Consider the following 20,662-nt stretch of genomic DNA (forward strand, 5'->3'; position numbering starts at 1 on the left):
GATTTGTTTCAATGTGGAAAAACATTGCATCGCATTCTCATGTCAAAATAAAATAAGGTTTAAAGTCAAATGATCTACTCACAATGAAAAAAAATGTAGCCGAGGACAGCAACCATATTTTTTGGTTACCTTTGACCGGAACACTTTGAGGAGTGACGAATTTGCCAAAAGTCTTGAACGTAACCTAATATTTCGTGTTACTATTTAAGGTCACCAAAATATTTGCTCTCGGTATGACGTAGTGCAGTTGCTCAAACACAATAAGAATAATACTGTCAACATCGAAAAAAATGATCTTTAAAATGACCACAAACTATCCCGTAGACGTTTAACAACAGTGCGGTGTGTCGTCACACAATGAGAAAGGAATTTAATCATTGACTTGGATCAATACGGGATCACGTCCAATACAAACAACTGCAGGAGTACACACGACTCGGCCGGGCCTCATGTTACAAATTATGCTACACTATTTGCTAAAAGTAATACAAATTGTACAGTGGGAAAAGGGTTGACTTAGCAGTCTATCATGAGTAGACCCCCAAAAAAGTCTCAAGGAGCCATGTTTGAAAAAACACAGGAAGTCTGCCATTTTGGGTTCTCGCCGTCATTTTAGGGGCTGTTTTGGCCATTTGCCAGGGGTCCTTCAAAGATTTGTGGATCATTTTGAGGATTTTTTTTTTTCTTCCCAAAATACATCCTCCGAGTGCAGTTTTCAAGTACCAGTGTTTACTATGAGGACTATTTGGCTGCCACATCACATTCGAGTCTTACGTTCAATATTCAATAATCATTTACATCTGCCCCTCCTGGTCTAAAGAAACTGAATTTGCGCGAATAAGTACAAATATAGTCTAACATGAAATTGAGTTGACCAGCGGGAAATAATGGTTTGTTTTTGTCGCACATGATAACAGTCACATTCTAAGTGTGAGAAAGCGTGCAGCTGCCAAACCTGCCTGACTCTATTTGCCAGGCTCCCCATTGGTTCCCCCGAAGGGGAGAAAAGTTGTACAAATACAGGTGCGACGGCCGCTTTCGTGTTTTTTTTTTTCTTTTCTTTTGAGAACATTTCCTCCGAAAAGAATGAAGGGGTTCATCGTGTGGGCGCTGCTCTGTGGGCTCGCCGCCGCACAGCACCCCCCTCAGCTGCGGCACGGCAGGACGGCCATCGTGCATCTTTTTGAGTGGCGCTGGGCGGACATCGCAGCAGAGTGCGAGCGCTTCCTGGGGCCCAACGGCTTCGGGGGAGTTCAGGTACCCCGCGGTTGACGTTTGCTTGGGTGGAATTATTTTGGTGCGGTGCAGAAATATCATTACCGCAACTTTCTCGACTGTGGGCAATTTTCCGTATCAAAGGCGACGATTATCATGAATAACTGGTGAGTTGAGCCATACAACAGCGGTACCATATAGTACATTGTGCGAGGCCTTGGACTTTTTTTTTTTATTTTTTTTTTTTTTACGTTGTGGATTATTTGTACTTGTGTGATTTTTTTTCTATTGAGCAAGGTGGCTGTTATCTTTGCTAAATAGCGATCGCATGAATCACATACATGCGCATAAACAAGTGTGTCATGGACTTTTGGGATTATTTCTTGTCATTATGATTTGTATTGTGCAAGCTGGTGGTGATTATGAATACTATAAGTGAAGCGAGGAGCAATTGTATTTATCATGACATGTATGTACCCATGCCTTGGATTTGACTTTTTTACTCTATGGATTATTTTGAGTCATGCTGTTGATTTACTAAATGGCAAGAGGAGCGATGACATTTATCATGTGCATGTGTATGTACCTATGCATTGCTCGTTTGTTTACTCTGTACTACTCTTGTAGTCCTACTACTTTGACAGGAAGTGACGTGCACGTGTATGTCCCTGCACGGTGGCCTTTTTGTTTTAATGAGGATTTTATTATTATTATTTAGGTTTATTTCTATTACCCAAGATGGCAGTTGTCATGAATGACCGGAGAGACAAGCTGGTGCATGAATTATATGATTGTAGGAGAAGATGGGGCCAGAGAGGGCTGATTGTTTTCACTTTTCATTTTACTAATGTTCTGTCAGATGTACAGTTTCCACAAATATGGCAAAACGTAATTTTAGGTGAAAATTGCAAAGTTCCTCTTTCACACCTTTTGAAATGTATCTCAATTACTTTCTAAAGTGTGCTCTACACTTGAAAACTGTATGCATGATTATTTATACAGTCATCTTTTTTTTCCCCGTGCGTTTACTCAGATCTCGCCTCCCAACGAACACATTGTTCTGAACAATCCCTGGAGGCCGTGGTGGCAGAGGTACCAGCCCGTGGGCTACAACCTGTGTTCCAGGTCTGGCGACGAGCGGGAGCTGCGAGACATGGTGGCGCGGTGCAACAACGTCGGGGTCAACATTTACGTGGACGCCGTCGTCAACCACATGTGCGGGGCGGCCGGCGGCGAGGGGAACCACTCGTCGTGCGGGACCTGGTTCAGCGCCAGCACCAAGAACTTCCCCGACGTCCCCTACAGCGCCTCGGACTTCAACGACCACAAATGCAGAACGGGCAGCGGTGAGATCGAAAGCTACTCGGATGCAAATCAGGTGCATAAGCTACATAAGATGAAAAGTTCCTGACTGTATTTTAAAGTCTCTATTTTTAAGTACAAATACATTCGAAATGCAAGGTATGAAATAGTATATAATGTGTCTAAATGAATGTCTATGTACCAGCTGTGAATAGGCTCAGACTAATCAAATGTAAATCACAACATGACTTTCTTTTTCTGTCATTTCCCTCTCCAGGTGCGCGACTGTCGCCTGGTGGGCCTCCTGGACCTTGCATTGGAGAAGAACTTCGTCCGGGATAAGGTGGCCGAGTTCATGAACGCACTGATCGACATGGGCGTGGCCGGGTTCCGGGTGGACGCCTGCAAGCACATGTGGCCCGGAGACCTGGCCGCCGTCTACGGCCGCCTGCACAACCTCAGCGCCGAGTGGTTCGCCGAAGGCTCCAGACCCTTCATTTTCCAGGAGGTACTCGCAGAACGTCGACTTCTGCAGTATGAGACTTCACCTTGATGGCTTTATTTGAGCTCTGAGGCTGGATTTGCACCACACGGTTCAAATGACACAATTTACGGACTCGGACATATTCAGTTGCTTATCGAGCCTTTTCCACAAGTGGACAGAGTAATATAACGACAGTACTACTGCAGCGTAAACAAGTCAGATCTGTCAATCTGTCATCAATCTGTCAGATCCGTCAAACACTCTGTCAATCGTTCATTTCGATTGGTCACAGATGCTTGTGTCTGGTCAAACACAAAAACGAAAAAAAAAAAACACCCACTGTACAATGAAATTACATTGAAAGTGGTAAGAGTGTTCAAGAGAAAGCTTGAAACATTCCCGAGAATGTCTGCGCTCCCATCACATTTGAACAGGTTCCCACAGAAACATGCGCTTTCTTCTACTTCTTTCTTTCTTTTTGGTCTTTGAAGAGTCATGGGTAGAGGTGTGCATCTCTCCAATAAAAGACGATTCACTACGTGGCTCGATACATGGAATGCGGTACGTTTCTAAGACGGTACATTTTTAAGTTGACCGAATCGATTCGGTTCGATTCACTGCGCTCACGATTCAATACGGTTCGATTCAATTAGAGTTTTCATCTTAAATCTGAATTGCTTCCACCCTTTGGACTTTAAACCTGCCGGGGCGTCGTGAATCCTGTCGAGTCCGCAATTTCTCCTTGCATTTTGACTCAAACTCACAGCGCTATTTGACGCAATTGCGACAAGTCTCGCGAGAGTTTCGAGAGAGCGGGAGAAGGTCAAAGAAGGAGATGCAGCCACGTCAGCAACATCAAACCGATTTTTCCCTTTTTGACCAGGCACGGTTCAAGCTATATCGAGTTTCATGCGATACGATTCATTGTACCGATGCACTTCCATCTTTTAAATCAAAAACGGTTTTCCAATTGAAATAATGTTTGGTTACACCTCTCGTCATGGGAGAATCTCAAAACACTGAAAGAAACCAGTATAAGAATGATCATACAGACTAAACATACCCGTAAGGAACAGAAACATTACAGAGTTTGGAGGGTGTGTTGACATTGGGGAAAGCTACACTTTCACAAATCTACCTGCAATGTAGCAAATGCATGTTCGCTTTTTTCTATGAAACGTGATTAGGAAGTAATTATCCATTTATTAATGTCAGACAGGCTATTAATACATTCTGAAGAGCTCTGTAGTTCATAATTTAAACAATTATTATGAGGATATTCTTGTCCCGGCTCAAAATGGACCCATATACTATGTGTGCATAGAGAATTCACATTATTTAAGGGTTTAATATTTGCATTAATTTTTGTTTCATAAATACGTTGTCAATGCCCGGTGTTGACAGTTGTGGAGTTGTAAACGTGCAATTGGAGCTTCAGATATGAGTCACTTGTAACGTACATGTAAATAGATATCGACATGCTGTGTAAATCCAGTCTTCGATCAAACAAGGAGTGAGCAAACATGCTGCCGCCTACCTTGCACCACCAAATGGGTCACTTTTAAAAAACTGCAGTGAAGGCTTCTGGAATGGACGATGTGGTCCAAACACTGTGTGACTGACAAATGATTTGTTCCCTGGCCCTCAGGTTATTGACCTCGGAGGCGAGCCCATCTCAGCTAGGGAGTACTCCCACCTGGGACGAGTGACTGAGTTCAAATATGGCGCCAAACTGGGAACAGTCTTTCGAAAATGGCACGGCGAGAAGTTGTGCTACACCAGGTACGCCGCAGCGAGGCATCTTGGGAAGTAAAGTTCGTACAAACAGAGGGGTCTTCGGTTTACGACAGTACCGAAATACAATGTTTTGAGATTACGATTGGCATAAGAATATGTGGTGGTGCGGCACAAGACTGCACGCTCAGTTAGTGCTGGACTAACTGTTTTTGATTGCTTTATATTTATGGCCAAGAGGCATTTTTCAAATAAATATTCATTTCATACATACAGGCGGTACTCGGTTTACGACGGTACAGCCACACGACATTTCAAGGTGACAAAGAGTCAAAGAAAACGCTGTCACGCAGCACGAGACGGTACACTCAGTATTTATTGTTTTTCATCTGATTGGTTTATGGTATTTATAGCTTAGAAGTGTTTCTCATCAAAATATTTACGATGACTTTTCTACTGTGTTAGCGTAGTTTCGTGATAGACTACAGCGTGTTCAGACTTGCGTACAAATTACGGTTACGTCGCTACCGCAGGAACGGAACTTTCTTGTGAATCTGAAGACCACCTGTATTATGCGACTGGCCATACAGGGGCATCCTCGGTTTAGGATAATCCCGACATACGTGGTTTGAGGATACCGACGCCATGCGAATAGTTTGCGCAGAGGCGTAAGAATCAGTACGCCCTGTTACTGCCATAATTACTGATTACTGATTTTTTAACACAAATATTTACCGTAATTATGACTAATAACCTCTATAACCTAGAAATATAATTAGTTTTTTTTTCTCCACAGAAATTGGGGAGAGGGGTGGGGTTTCATGCCTAACGGTAATGCCGTCGTATTTGTCGACAACCACGACAACCAGCGAGGGCACGGTGCCGGCGGAGCGTCCATCGTCACCTTCTGGGACCCGAGGCTGTACAAGATGGCCGTGGGGTACATGCTAGCCCACCCGTATGGTCTAGCCAGGGTCATGTCGAGCTTCCGCTGGAACCGCCACATTGTCGACGGAAAGGTTCTCTCTGATAAACTCCGACGATCGTTTCGCCGCCTCGCCGTTAATCTATGCGCCGATGGATTCATGTTGTGGCCTGGTCATCCTCTCAGGATAAGAACGACTGGATGGGGCCTCCGAGTCATAGCAACGGAAGCACGAAGTCTGTTCCCATCAACCCTGATCAGACCTGCGGGGATGGATGGGTGTGTGAGCACAGATGGCGACAGATCAAGTGAGGAACTCCCGGATTTTCAGCTTCTGTTGTGTTAGTTCTCCAGGATGCAGATTGTTTTTAGTCTGTTTTTGTTCTTAATAAATGAAACACATGGTATCTGATGGACTGTCTCTGTCAAACACCTTTCAGGAACATGGTCATTTTCCGCAACGTGGTCAACGGACAGCCTCATACCAACTGGTGGGACAACCAGGGTAACCAGGTTGCCTTTGGCCGCGGTAATCGTGGTTTCATCGTCTTTAACAATGACAACTGGTGAGCGTGAACGCAACTCAAATGACTAACTTACTTCACTTAATATCCATAAGTGCATGTCCAATGGGTGTCGAGAGAGGAGGACACTTGTCTTTATCGAGACAATGGTCTTAGTGAGCCACACTCTCGTCTGGCACAATTCTTTAATGTCATCGAGCCCTTTTTTTTTTTTTTAGGTATTACATGTTCATTTGCATCTTCACTATTGCCAAAGACCGTTGTATTGATGAATTATGGTCTGGGATGGGATGTGACCAAAGACATTGTGCTATCTGCCATGTTCACTGTCTTCAGTCAGGGTCTGTAGCATTTCATTTACGGCATTGAGTTTGTTGATGTCTGTTATTTTGAGTCCAGGTCTCGCAGGCATACAGTAAGATGTTAAATACTGCACACATTTTAAGTTGGTCGCTTTAATTGTGGTCCATATGGCTAATGTCCTTACTATTCGATAGTGTGTTGAAACCTGACAGAACACCGTACGCTTTCCGTATCCTGCGCTTGATTCATTTATTTTTTTGCTGCATTCATTGTCCCATATTTTCAAAGAACTCAAACAAACAATCTCTAAAACTTGAAAGAGCAGCTTCCGTCTTTCATCTTTAGGGACTTGGACGTGACCCTGAACACTGGCATGCCCGGGGGCACCTACTGTGATGTCATCTCCGGCCAAAAGGAAGGAGACAGGTGCACGGGAAGGCAGATCCACGTCGGTGACGACAGCCGGGCCCAATTCCGGATCGGCACACAAGACGAGGACCCTTTTGTGGCGATTCATGCGGAATCCAAACTGTAAATGCCTGCTACGTTGAACAAAATATTACAAGCTACAAACAAAAGTGCCATTAAAGGGGATTTGTGGTGAAAGGCTTGCCTCTGCTGTCTTCTCTTTGTTTCTGTTCTGGTGCCTTAACAACATTATCTTCCTGTTAGCAGAGGTGTTTAGTATGTTTACTGCACAGACGGGTGGTCAAGGCGGGCTGGTGCCTTTCTGAGTTCCTGTTCTTACGTGGGTCTTCTCTGGGTACCTCGGTTTCTACCCACAGTCTAAAAACATGTTTATGTGGCTGGATGTATGGCTGGGTGACAAACATACAAGGCTGAGTGAACTGTAATACGTCTGACCTTCCCCCCAAAAATGTCTCCACTCTTATGTTCTATCCCGTGGATAAGGACATCAGGTCCAAGAACACAACGGTGCAGTTGTTAATCCCCACCAGAAGGCAACCTTGTTACCACGCGGCACTGGAGAACAAAAGGTGTGTCTGATTGGATAGCTTCACAGATTCCATCGGGCAAATACGTCTAGTGGTGGCAGGGTATTAAACCCAAAAGCGATGGAGAGAGGAGAACTGTTATCAATTTTAAATCTCTTCTACTGTCAGACATCTCCTTGATCAGGCGGCTGTCCTTAATGAACCCTCGATGTTCTGCGGATGTCCTCGCTGCGCTTTTGTCGTCCACTGAGGACTTCCTGTCATCACGGTGTGGCCGCAGAGAGCTTAGCGCTGACATCAGGGGAGTAAATGGGAAGGACAGAGACCCCGCTACCAGCAACTTCATTCTTTTCCCTTCCTCTCTCTCTCTCTCTCTCTCTGTCGTTTCACGATAACACCCCCACCTTCTTTGAGCTGTGGACAGAGTGGCAGCGTCCACAGTTCAGACAGCGAAAAAGATGATGCTTGCCCAGATCATTAATCCCATTTCAGTTGTCATGGCAATGTGACCGCAGAGCAGGAGAATGAAAGAAGATATTTCATTTCATTGCCTTGAGATATCGATGTTGAAAGTGGCCTTGAGGGAAACAATCACACAGGTGTTGGATGAAGAGATACACAAGGGACACCAGGATCCTACTGGTTAATAATAGATGTCCTTCATCTGATCAGGGGTGGGTGACATGCTAAGGGGCATATCATCAGTTACGAGAAGCGAATCAGTTGTGATTCTTCATTCTTCTACCGCTCATACCGAGCAAGACACCCGTAGCCCGATACAGACGACCAACACAACTTAAAGATCTGTCACTGACAATACTGTAAAAAGTGTAGTCCCCCACCCCCCACACCCCCCACAAATCATAAGTCCCGCATGATTAATCTGATGTAGTACACGGAGTGACCAGTGAGAGGCAGCAATGTGCCACAAGGCATTCAGACTGTTGGAAAATAACGTTTTACAGTCAGTCACTATTACTTGGTCATTTTATATCCATTTTCTTCAGTCAGCTCGTTTTTTTTTCAATGGCTATTTTTCCGTTCCATGTCTTTGGTGCCGGATAGATTTTTTTTATTGTAATTGACTGTTTGGTGAGGAGATGGGTAAAAACAAAACAAAAACAAGGATTCTTATACAGTGCCGTAAATAAGTATTATCTCCCTTTTAAGATTCTGTTGTTAGATTCTATTTGTTTCCCCACTTTAATGTTTGAGATCATCAAACAAATGTAAATATCAGACAAATATAACCCATGTAAACATAAAATGTATTGTTTTAAATGGTGATTGTATTTATTCAGGTAAAGAAACTATTCAGAGTTACCTGGCCCTGTGTGAAAAAGTAAGGAAACCCTAAACCTAATAATTGGTTGGGCCACCCTTAGCGGCAACCACTGAAATCGAGCATTTTTTATGACGGATAATGAGTTTTTCACCTCTGTGGGGATATTTTCGCCAACTATTCCTTGCAGAATTGTTTTAATTCAACAACAATGGAGGGGTTTCAAGCACGAACGACCCTTTTAAGGTCACGCCACAGCATTTCAATTGGATTCAAGTATGGACTTTGACGAGGCCACTCAGAAACCCATCCATCCATCCATCCATTTTCTGAGCCGCTTCTCCTCACTAGGGTCGCGGGCGTGCTGGAGCCTATCCCAGCTGTCATCGGGCAGGAGGCGGGGTACACCCTAAACTGGTTCCCAGCCAATCGCAGGGCACAAGCAAACAAACAACCATTCAAACTCACATTCACACCAACGGGCAATTTAGAGTCTCCAATTAATGCATGTTTTTGGGATGTGGGAGGAAACCGGAGTGCCCGGAGAAAACCCACGCAGGCACGGGAAGAACATGCAAACTCCACACAGGCGGGACCGGGGATTGAAACCGGCTCCTCAGAACTGTGAGGCTGACGCTCTAACCAGTCCGCCACCGTGCCGCCCACTCAGAAACCTTCATTATTTATTTATTTTTTGAAAAAAATCAATTGCAAGAGTGCTTTGGATTGCTGCACAAGCGAAGTGCGCTTCAGCTTGAGGTAAAAAACAAATGGCTGAACATTCCCCTCAGGATTTTCTGGTAAAGAGCAGAAATTCATGGTTCCAGCAATCACAGTAAGTCGTCCAGGTCCTTAATGGGATCAGCAGCCCCAGAACATCACACTATCACCACCATGTTTGACTGTTGGCATGATGTTTTTTTCTGAAATGATGTGCTTCACATCTGCCTCGCAGTTCTGAGGACCGGGGTTCAAATCAGGCCCCGCCTGTGTGGAGTTTGCATGTTCTCCCCGTACCTGCGTGGGTTTTCTCCGAGCACTCCGGTTTCCTCCCACATCCCCAAAACATGCATGATAGGTTGATTGACAACTCTAAATTGCCCGTAGGTGTGAATGTGAGTGCGAATGGTTGTTTGTTTATATGTGCCCTGCGATTGGCTGGCGACCAGTTCAGGGTGTACCCCGCCTCTCGCCCGAAGATAGCAGGGATAGGCTCCAGGCCGCCCGCGACCCTAGTGAGGATAAGCGGAACGGAAGATGAATGAATGTGTTTCATTTACGCCAGACGCAACGGGACACACACATTTTTCCAGCACTGTAAACACCAGGCTTTAATTGGAGTTCAAATACATGGTGCAAAGGCCCTCTTGAAACGCTTTGTTGTTGTTTTTTTTGTAGGTCAAATAAATTTTGGGGGCTCTCCCGTACGCTCACTCACCAAATTTTGCAAAAGTATTTTTCAAGGGGATTAGGTTATGGAGCTCTTTTTACATGATTTAAAAAGTGAAAAGGAAGGACAACAAGACAACCTCAAATGCTGGACCATCTTCAGCTTCTAAATTATTGACCTCTTTGCCACCCACGGTCTCCCACCGCCACCAGGCACTAGCTCCACGTCGCAGTCCGGCTGCTGTAGATTCCGATTAGCCGCCGAGATGTCAAGCGTTGCTGGGCGAGCTCTTTGGCGCTGTCATCCATTGCTGATGTTCGGTGACACGGCCGTCAAGAGTGTCCCCCCTTTCCTGTTTCATATTTCATGCCACCACACCTGCCCGTCACTGCTCTCTTATATATTTATAAGAATAAAAACCGGACTACATGGAGGAAACCCACAAAGGCACGGGGAAAACATGGCAACTCCACGCAGGAAGGCCGGAAAACCAGATTTGAACCCACAGCCTCAGAACTTCGAGGTGAAGAATTTTTGTTGGTGGTGAAAGTTTGAAAATTGTACATAATAATTTGGACTTGAGGCCTTTGCACCTGCAATGCAATGTAAATAAAGACTCGAATTCTAATTCCACACAGAGTACGGCAGAGACCCCAACTCTCTTCTAGTTTGTCCCAAAATTGATCAACTGCGTTCCCCCAGAGCAAACTCCTCAGTTTGCCGAGCTGGAGCATACTTTATGTCGAGAAAAGCCCCTCCTTCACAAAACTGTACAATGGCGCTGCACTAAAAAAGTTGCTCTGCCAGTCACAGGGGGGCACTGTTGTAACAGATAGTTGCTCTTTGTGCATTCATTTCATCACCACTTCAAACTCAGCAAAGGATCATTTGAGATATAGAAATAAACTCACCAGCGGCATCTGATTCTTGACCAGTGTCTTGTCTTTAGAAGGGAAAAAAACAACAACCCACAAAGTCGCTGTTTTGCCCTCAATGAAACAAACCCTGGTTAAAAAATACACCCAAGAAAATATGTAATAAGCAGAGTTGGGTAGAGTAGCTAAATATTGTACTCGAGTAAAAGTCCTGTTGCTTTAGAATAATATGACTCAAGTAAAAGTAAAACGTAGTCCTCCAAATAATTACTTAAGAGTAAGAAAGTACTCAGTGAAAAAAAACGACTCAAGCACTGAGTAGTAACTTCTGATTTGTTTTTTTAGAGCATGAATGTAAAATAGAAAATCATAATACTGAAATAAAATATGATAGCGCAAATTCTGATATTGCTGAACAACATCACTTAATCTAAAGCATAATTAATCAAATCTTTCAAATAAAACCTTTGTAAAATAACAAATCAAGGGAAATTCAGCTCCAAGAAATGGTTTTATAACACATTGTCTCCACTTGTTAAACAGCGCAATAATGTCGGCTCACCAGGCAGAGATTACAAAAACAGGAACAAGGCTGCAGTGGGTAGAAAAAGTATACAAACCCCTGTTCAAATGCCATGTTTTCTGCGTTGTAAAAGAATTTTGACCAATAGAAATCATTTTAAAACCTTTTCCACCATTAATGTGACCGAGAATTTGTACAACTCAACTCATTTATTTTTGCATCTTTTTGAGAGGGGAGGTGAAATATAAACAACTGTAAACTGTAATATAAACAACTATAAATTTAAAAAAACAAACACTGAAAAATGAATGGACACATTTTAAGTGAATATTTGACCGTACTATTTACGACATTTTATTATAAAGAAAACTAAAGATGCAGTGTAGAAACTATAAAGAAAAACAAAACTATAGAAAAAGAAATACAATAAATGTAAAAGAATGAAAATAGACTACTTTTATTTGGTTAAAAAGAGGGTTAGGGTTACATGAGATTAGAAAGCTGCATTGTGGAAAATAAAAGAAAGTAAAAAATTATTATTATTTTTTTTAATACAAATAGCAATAAATATTTTTAAAGGAAATTTTAAAAATATTTTATTATTATTTAATTGTGAAAAAATAAAATATGTAAAATTGTAAAAAAAAAAAATTGTTTAAAATAAAGAAAATATTTTTAAAATGATAGAATGCACTGTTCACAATAAATACATGTAATATGTGAAATACAAAATAGAAATAAATACAAAAACATATTTTTTAATTAAAGTGACAAGTATCACTATTCTATATATTTAAAAATAATAATAGATGCAGTGTTGAAAATGTCCATGAAAAGAAATACAGGAAATAAGAATGTAAAAAAATGTATATATGAAAAATTCAAACTATTGCACAATTATTATTGTTAAATGCAGCCCGTCTAAAAGAGTCACTCCAAACTGAGCAAATTTTTTTTTAATACAGCTATTGTATTTTGCCAGCTCTTTTAGAAAAATATTTTAAAAAATTCAAGAAATTCACAGTTTCATATTCAAACTAAAGTAAATACAGAAGACAGCATATGTTTAATACTGCCGACACCTTTGCTGTCCTTGTGGTGGGTTTCTTCTTCTTGGCCCTCCCACTGACAGATAGCACAGCAGTACACAGAGCAACATGAAACTTGTCCTCATGCATTTATTCCTTAATGATATCCCTGCACGGCTAAATCATCTTTAATAGTCCGCATCCCGCTGAGAAAACAGTGTGTACTCCCCGAGGTGTGTGTCAGTGCATCCTAAATGTAGATGATAACGGCACACACGCACACTGGAGCATCTTTCAAAGTCAGTCAGTCGTGCCTCATTTGACGCAACGAGCAAAGGGAGACGCTCAATTTGCATCGTGATAAAACGCCATCGTCGAAATGGCGTCTTCAACAGTCCTATGGGTATGACGGTAAGCCCCAAAAAAAATCACGGTTTGGTACAATTACTGTAATTTCCCGTGTATAATGCGCACCGATGTATAATACGAACCCCCAAAGTTGACCTCAAAATTCCTCAAAAAAACCCTTCTACCAATGTATAATGCATGATTTTGCTTCTACCCAAATGATCAAAACGAAGTCTCTTTATTTTGTGAATTTTTTCAAATAATTATTCTGAAGTTAAGCACTTTATTTGAACTCGTAAGACTTTCTTTTTATGTACTTGCTCTTATTTGAAATTAACAGCCCTACTTTTATTCAGTGAATGAGAAAACACACAGTTGTGCTCATATGTTACGGTTCTTTGGTTTTAAAGGTCAGAGTGCAAATTTGTGAAAAAAAACAATTCTTTGATACCTTTAGAACCCCTTAAACTATAACTGCTATTTTGAGGTGATTACATAGCAGTTATAACAGCAGTTTAATTGATAACTATAACTCTGAATTTGTCATCTACCTTTTGAATGTAGACTCTTCCCGTCTTTGGTTATTTTCGGCTGTGAAAAAAAGTGGCGAAATTTCACGGGCCACATAAATTGACGTCTGGATTTGGGCCGTGGGCCTCGAGTTTGACACCAGCGGTCTCGAGGAACGCTTTCAATTAGTCCACCGACATACAGATGTGATTGTCATTCACATTTGGGGGCTGTAGAAAACGAGCAATCTCATCTGTTTGAGCCGCATTTATATTTCATGGGCCTAGTCGCAGTATGAGACGACCCCTCTCAGCCGCCCCCTCCCCTCGTGCCGCTGTTTTTATCGATCCCCCCCTTATTGCCGCTGCCCTCTTATTGCCGCCCACATCTCAGGTATGTTTGGACTGCACACACACGTACACGTACACACACAGCATCGAGCCTGGTCTGAAAATGCGAGTGGAAGGGAGCAGATGGCGGCATGAATAGTGCAGCAGGTCCTGTCCCTGAACCCCACCGCCGCCACCCCTCTGCCCACTCGCACACACTTTTCGCCTTCACGTGCAGCACATTACCCCAACAAACGCCCCTTTTAAGTGATGCGCTAGCATGGCAGCGTCATTACTGGATTGAAACATCAAGGTCAACGCCCGGACGGACTTTCGCAAGTCGGAGCGTGTGAAAACGTTCCCCTTGCGCCCCCCAGGGAAAATTTAATGAGAACGTGTCTCGTCACAGTTGTGGCGGAAAATAGGTTTGGTGTCGTCTTCTCGCAATTTTCCCACCTAATTCCCAGCATGTGTGCCGGCGGGGGAGGGGTCCACACGAGCACCTTAATTATACATAGCAGCCCAGGGCGACACATGAGCATCAATGTTGCATGGCTAGCGCAGGACGGACCGACCCACATCAAAATCGGTTTGGTGACCCGGCCAGACGCCGCCTTCTGCATCCGTTGTGTCACCACCTTAAAAATGATGACAAAAAGAATTCCCAAGAATGGCTGAGTGGCTGTTGTGTCCACCACAGTGTCCCTCCCAGCTTAACGTGTAAACAAATAAGTCAATTTGTCCAACAGAGAAGATAACAACCCTGTCAAATTGGAACGACTAAAAAAAAACAAAAACAAAAAAAACCCCGGCAAGTATATAAAATTAGGCTTTAGAAAGCGCTCTCAAATGCTGTGGATGCTACTTCAGCTAACACACGGGTGTCAAACCCATGGCCCGGGGGCCAGATCTGGCCCGCCACATCATTATATGTGGCCCGCGAAAGCAAATGATGTGCGTTGACTTCGTGTTTCTTGCGAAAATATCAGAATTGTAAACTGTCTTGTAATATTGTTTAGATATTGTGAGCATATTTCTTTTGTTATCAATCACCCTTTTAAAAGAAATGTAACAGTTGAAAACATTTATATAGGCTTCTGATTTCAAAAGTAGCTAGCCATCAATTTTTTTGTGTACATATAAATGTATGAGGCAAAAATTCATTTGCATGGGTTCACAGTCATAACGGCCCTCAGAAGGAAGTCATGACTGCAATGTGGCCCGTGACCAAAATTAGTTTGCCACCCCCGAGCTAGCACCTCTCTTATGCCTACACATAATTACACGTTTGAGCCACAAATATTAAATAAAAGCCTCCGGTGGCTGGAATATATATCCTACCGGGTCGTCGCGGGGCCTTTTACATGTCGCAAGGACAAGCCGCTCCAAAGTGGTCACACCAACGCGAAACACCGGTCCAAATGCTGTCTGTCACAATTGGAATGTTTGAATTTTTCTTTTTTTACCTCATTCTTCTTCCTTCTCTCTGTGACGTGTGGGCACAAATGGCAGACGACGAGGCACTCTTAAGCGGCCACGCCAACCCGAAGCCCTATTCTACTGTACATACAGACTGTGAAGTCAGCAAAACCAAAACAAACAAACAAACAAACAAAAATAATCGCCCCCACCCTGCTATTCCGCCCTTCTCTGCGGCCGACAACGGCAAACATTCAGCGTTGAAAAGATGCTTTCGAATTGGTAAATATATGGGGGAATCGGTCAATTCAAGCACAAAACCCTTTAAATTGCCACAAATGTGTCAGTATGAAAGGCCATATTTACTTCCGTAAACACACTGCGGCATGTGATGTCATGTTTTGTGCGGATGCGTGTCACTTCCTTGGTGGAGGTATTTAAAATACAGCATTCGGACGCCGTAATGTTTGCCTTTTGTCGTCACGTGTTATAAATGAATATTTTCACACCTTGGACTTACATCGCACCGTTGTCACTAACGTTACAAAATTAAGCTTTTTCAACATTGTAATGTTAACAGTGGTGAACCTGTTTACACTTGTATGACAGTAAAGAACAGTTTTACAATGGCGACCGTTTATTTTCCATTTTCCGACAGGCAATCATTATGTCAGCGCAGTCGAAGACGAGCCGAGCGTTTATCTCCCCGATATCTGCTCCAATTGCAACACTGATTGGCTCCTGGGATGATTGACAGCTGCCTGGTTGGGTCAAAGCGACCCGGCAGGCCTGATGTGCTCTGGCTTCCTTATTAAGCGGACAAAATAAGACCGTTTTCGAGTCAAGCGATCACACGGGATCAACCGCAGCACGACCACCGTCGGGGCGGGGGTGGGGGGGGGGGGGGGGGGGGGGGGGCTGTCATTGGGGGTTTCGGGATTGTCATGGTTCCACTCTATTTGTGCCTTTTAAACAATCTATTGCTGCACTTTTGCTATTCTGCCACCTTCTAGCTGGAGAGCTGTTTTTTTTTAAAATTTTATTTTATTTTAAAAGAGTAGTGGGTATGATAGGAGCGTAGCGCTCTATGATAATGGTGCGATTGAGAGCAATGGTTATTTGCATGGTGGACTGTCTGCGATGTGAGCCGCATGAAAAGGATGGGGTGGGGGGGCAGTTGGGTTCGGGGTGTAATGCAATGTAGGTTTCTTCATCTTTAATAAGCAGGTAAATTGGACCCAAACCATGACTATGAGTGTCATTTTGCAATGGAGGTCAATATCAATGGATTCAAGTTAGTCTAGTCCACTCTCAAGCAGCAAATTACTTGTTAGCGCACAGATGCTTACTTATACACTTCCAATTCCAAATTGGATTTCAAACCTTGAACGGCAATGAATGATTAGTCAAACTATATAAAGGTGAGTCTCGTCCACTCTCGGGAAGCAGCTTCACTCGTTGGTGCACATATATTGAACAGACTCCAAAGCAAAATTGGACCTTGAAACTTGAATAAAACGAAATATACGATGCAAGGAAATAGCAATGAAATCAAACGGTCACTCTTGTCCACTCTCGAGCAGCAGTTTTATTTGTTTGTGCACTTTAAGACATTGTTGTCAAGCACAAAGCACAAAAAAGTGCTCCTTGACTTCAAAACGTATCAATGAAATGCAAAAACAATCACCCTTGGTCCGCTCTCGAGCAGCGACTTCTTCTCGTTAAACGCGGACATATTTAGTAAACACAGAAAAATTCAACTTCAAAGCTTGAATAAGACTTTCATTTCTCAATGGAAATAAATATGAACGGAAGCATAACCACTCACTGTAGTCCACTCGCGTAGCAGCATTACTTGTTAGTGTGCGCATACTTAATGAACTACGCTTCAAATTGGACCTCAAACCAGTGGCGGTTCTTGGGGGGGGGGGGGTCCATGCCCCCCTAACATTGTGCTTGCCACCCCCCATGTTTGTTTTAAGCCAGTCCCAAAAATGAAAAATATACCACCCAAATTGTTTTCTGACTACACTAATTTGGCAAAATGAGTGTCACTCTGCACTCTCGAACAGCTGCTCAACACCGGATGATTTCAAAATTCCCAAGCAAAATAGCATCTTTACACCAAAATATCTGACTACTGGTGCGTTTCACAGCATAGGTCATTCGTCGTATGTCGGCCATGATCGGACCCTAAAATTAACCCTGACTCCAACAAGCAGGTATAAAACGCTATCATCTCCAAAAAAGAGAACCAGACTGGTAAGAAATCAAGAGGAAACGTCCCCTCGGCAGGATTCCCACAGCAACGCAATGCCCGCTTATCAAGCAGATGTCTTCTCTGTAACAGAAGGCCGCCCAGTGTGAGGCGGTGTGATAAAAAAATCCAAAAATCAAAAAACCTCGCGAGCGTTCATTCAAACGACTTTCTCAGCCGCCTCATGTCACGCAGCGGGAGAACGCGGAGACTGGCGTCAGTCGCCATGACGGGTGGGACAAGCGGGATAAAGTTCAACATCAAACGCGGACAAGTTACCCTTGCGGGAAGCAGCGGGCCGGTCTGTCGCGGAACCAGACAAAAAAAGAGGCCTTGTGCTTTGGGAACATGCATGGACAGCAGGACGGACATCAGCGGGGATCTGATGGGATTTTGCCGTGACCAAAGTTTGCTAGTGCAGAGAAGCTCGTACATTGACAAGTGCTTTGGTGCGCTCCATGACAACAGATGCCGCCGCGAGCCGGTCTTTCTCCCGACTCCACCGAACGTGGCTTCCTGTTTCTCGGAGAAAAGCCATGGGGGGGGGGAGAAAAAAAAAAAAACTTTGCACGCATCCTCACTACAGAGAGATTACACGTCTTAGCTGGAAGATCCCATTTAAAACCCGCAAAAACTTCGATAATAGGCAGCAAGGAGTTTAATCACTCCAATATGAATGCATTATCAAATTGCCAAATCTGAATGAATTTTCATGACCTTTAATGGTTTTTAGTCGCTGATAAAGTTTCACCAATTGCTGAAGCTGATACTGATAACAATACTTTTAATACTTAAGGTGGATGGGTCATCAAATTGCTTAATATGAATAGATTTTCACTAGCTTTAAGTGTTTGTGTGATCCGATACCAAGTAAATACAGAGACGGTATCACCAATTACTGACACCAATTAATTAATTAATTACTAAAGTACAGAAAAAGGTGGAAACAGTAAAAGAAGGAGAGTCGGGGCTTTCTTTTGGTAGCTTCTGTGCATATACTGTCACGAAAAAAAAACAGTATTCTGTGGTATCAGTTATATCTTAAACGGCTGGCAATATGGCGAACTCTGCTTTGGAAACAGCTGGCAGTGAATGAGTTAAGGTAGATGCGTCATCAAATTGCTGAATATGAATAAATGATCATGAGCTTAAAGGGTTTTTGTGATCCGAGAGCAAGTAGTAAAGCAGATGTCGGTGCTTATTATTCATCATGTATATCATGTATCATTATCTTTCGTAATACAGTTGAATGGTTGTCATACTGGCAAATCAGAATTTTCATGACCAACAAGCGATTTCACGATTTTCCTTTTGGATTATTCATGAGTTAAATCCATGGAACAAATGTGGACAAAACTAACAAACTAAAACAAAAAGTCATAAAAACGACAGCCGCAAGCCGTTTTTCTTCTGACTCCACCGAACATTTTTTTTTTTTTTTTACTTCTTGGAGAAAAAAAATGGGTTCGAAGTTAGCATTCGTTTTTACTATGGAGACTTTATTTTTACTATTACACGCTTTAGCTGTAAAAATCCCATTTAAAACCTGCAAAAACATCAATAATAGAGTCAGCGAGCAGTTTAATCATGCGAGTATTTAACATTCTGCAGACAGAAGGACGCTTGATGATGGTGACTCTGCATGCTTTATTAGCGGCATAATTGAAACTCTCACTGTGACGGCCAGAAGAAAAAAAAAAGATGAATTCTTGGTATTCCTAGGCAGCCAAGATTCTGCTGACAAATGTTTAGCATATTTAACACTCTGCGATCGATAAGTTGTCTCGATTAATTCGTCGAGGTCGACCCTGCTGCCTTGAGTTTTAGCAGATGCGACAATTGTCTTTGCTTGCTGATGAGAAGACGGCGGACAGAATCTTGGTTCAGGGTAAAGCTTTTAAAGGAGGCAACTTGGCCGTTTGGTTTCACTTTTTAAAACATTTCTCTTGTGTCTTGGGAACATTTCTGTGATGTACTTTCATCAAAATACCCCAAGGATCAAGACTTACAGCACTGAACCCACTCTAGTTTTTTAGCCTCGCTGAACTATGCATGTTTTGAGCACGTTATCCTGTCCCCCTCTACTGCAGGGCCAGTACTGAGCTATTGTTGCCATGACAACCAGGGCTAAGGGGTCGCAAAAAGAGGCAAAGAAGATAAAAGCTCATGAAGACAGTAGAAGCGTGGGTTGAATTTGACCCGGCGGCGGCAGCACTTCATCACCGAGCCGCCGAACTACATTCGCCAATTAAGAGTTGCGGATCCGTTGATGTGGTGCATGCAGTAGAAACATCTTCGCTGCAACTACCGCGTCGGCTACTTCACTGAAGAATCAAGTACGTGCCGCTTACAATAAGCTAACGCTTAATCTGTTGCATCTGACAAAGCTGCAGCTCTGCTTAACTTTTAGCTTAATAGTAGCTTGAGATGCCAATTCATGGGCAGAGAAACTCACTGTGGGGGCGGGGTTATGTAAATTAACCCACTGTTACATCACAGTCCGGCAATCACAGTTTTGGAACTCGGTAGCGAGCAAAAGATTGACGCGGTTGTTCAATTTCACATAATAAAATGTACATTTTCATAATGTCCCGTTTAAAGATGGAGTGTCATTTTTAAGGATCCGCAGACACCCAAAGTGTGTCCGTGAGGTCAACTTTCTACGCAGTATAGAGAACTGAATTGATCGCTATCACACCTCTGGTCTTCACTGATCCAGAGATTAACTTCTGCTGGTTATCTAGCGCTGGGCGATGACAAAGATGGCTTATTTTAGTCTCCGATAGGGAGACGGGAATGACGCAAGATTGCGTATCGAGTACCGTAAATAGAGGACGCGTATATCGGAATAAACAATTTATATATATTTTTTAAATAATTAAGGTGGCTGCGTGGTCAGAAATCTAAATATGAATGAATTTTCGTGACTTTTAAGTGTTTTTATGAACCCATACAAGTAGACACAGGGACAGTATCGTCGATACCACTGCAAATCGTGACACTTATTAATTGAGTTAAAAGCATCATCAAATTGCTGAATCTGTATGGAAATGTTGGCTTACACAGGAGAGACACTGGCATCGATCAATAGCAATACCGAAAACGGGTGTGGATATATTATTGAATTTTTAGTCAATAAGCAGAACACAAAGTGGATGACATTATGTCCTTTGGGGCCAAGTAGTGAACTCTCATGCATGGATGATTCATTGTTCTTATCCGCTTGTGTCCAATGGAACGCCACCAAGCGAGCAAGCG

General features: G+C 43.0%; 1 protein-coding gene across 1 annotated transcript; it reads left to right on the forward strand.

The window, feature by feature from the left end:
- Positions 1-1,080: 1,080 nt before the first annotated feature.
- amy2a (amylase alpha 2A) lies at positions 1,081-7,022 on the forward strand. The gene is made up of 8 exons (XM_061693876.1): positions 1,081-1,257; positions 2,249-2,593; positions 2,795-3,025; positions 4,650-4,783; positions 5,532-5,754; positions 5,847-5,968; positions 6,101-6,226; positions 6,833-7,022. The coding sequence occupies exons 1-8, from the start codon at positions 1,087-1,089 to the stop codon at positions 7,020-7,022; spliced, it is 1,542 nt and encodes a 513-aa protein (XP_061549860.1). The 5' UTR covers positions 1,081-1,086.
- Positions 7,023-20,662: the final 13,640 nt, after the last annotated feature.

Source organism: Phycodurus eques, chromosome 13, assembly GCF_024500275.1.
Source record: "Phycodurus eques isolate BA_2022a chromosome 13, UOR_Pequ_1.1, whole genome shotgun sequence".
Taxonomy (NCBI): Eukaryota; Metazoa; Chordata; class Actinopteri; order Syngnathiformes; family Syngnathidae; genus Phycodurus; species Phycodurus eques.

Excerpts from the sequence above, each read along its gene's own strand:
- amy2a (XM_061693876.1), top strand. The coding sequence starts at position 1,087 with ATGAAGGGGTTCATCGTGTGGGCGCTGCTCTGTGGGCTCGCCGCCGCA. Across the intron at positions 2,594-2,794 it reads GCTACTCGGATGCAAATCAG|GTGCGCGACTGTCGCCTGGT; the intron begins GTGCATAAGCTA and ends TTCCCTCTCCAG. Across the intron at positions 6,227-6,832 it reads GTCTTTAACAATGACAACTG|GGACTTGGACGTGACCCTGA; the intron begins GTGAGCGTGAAC and ends TTTCATCTTTAG.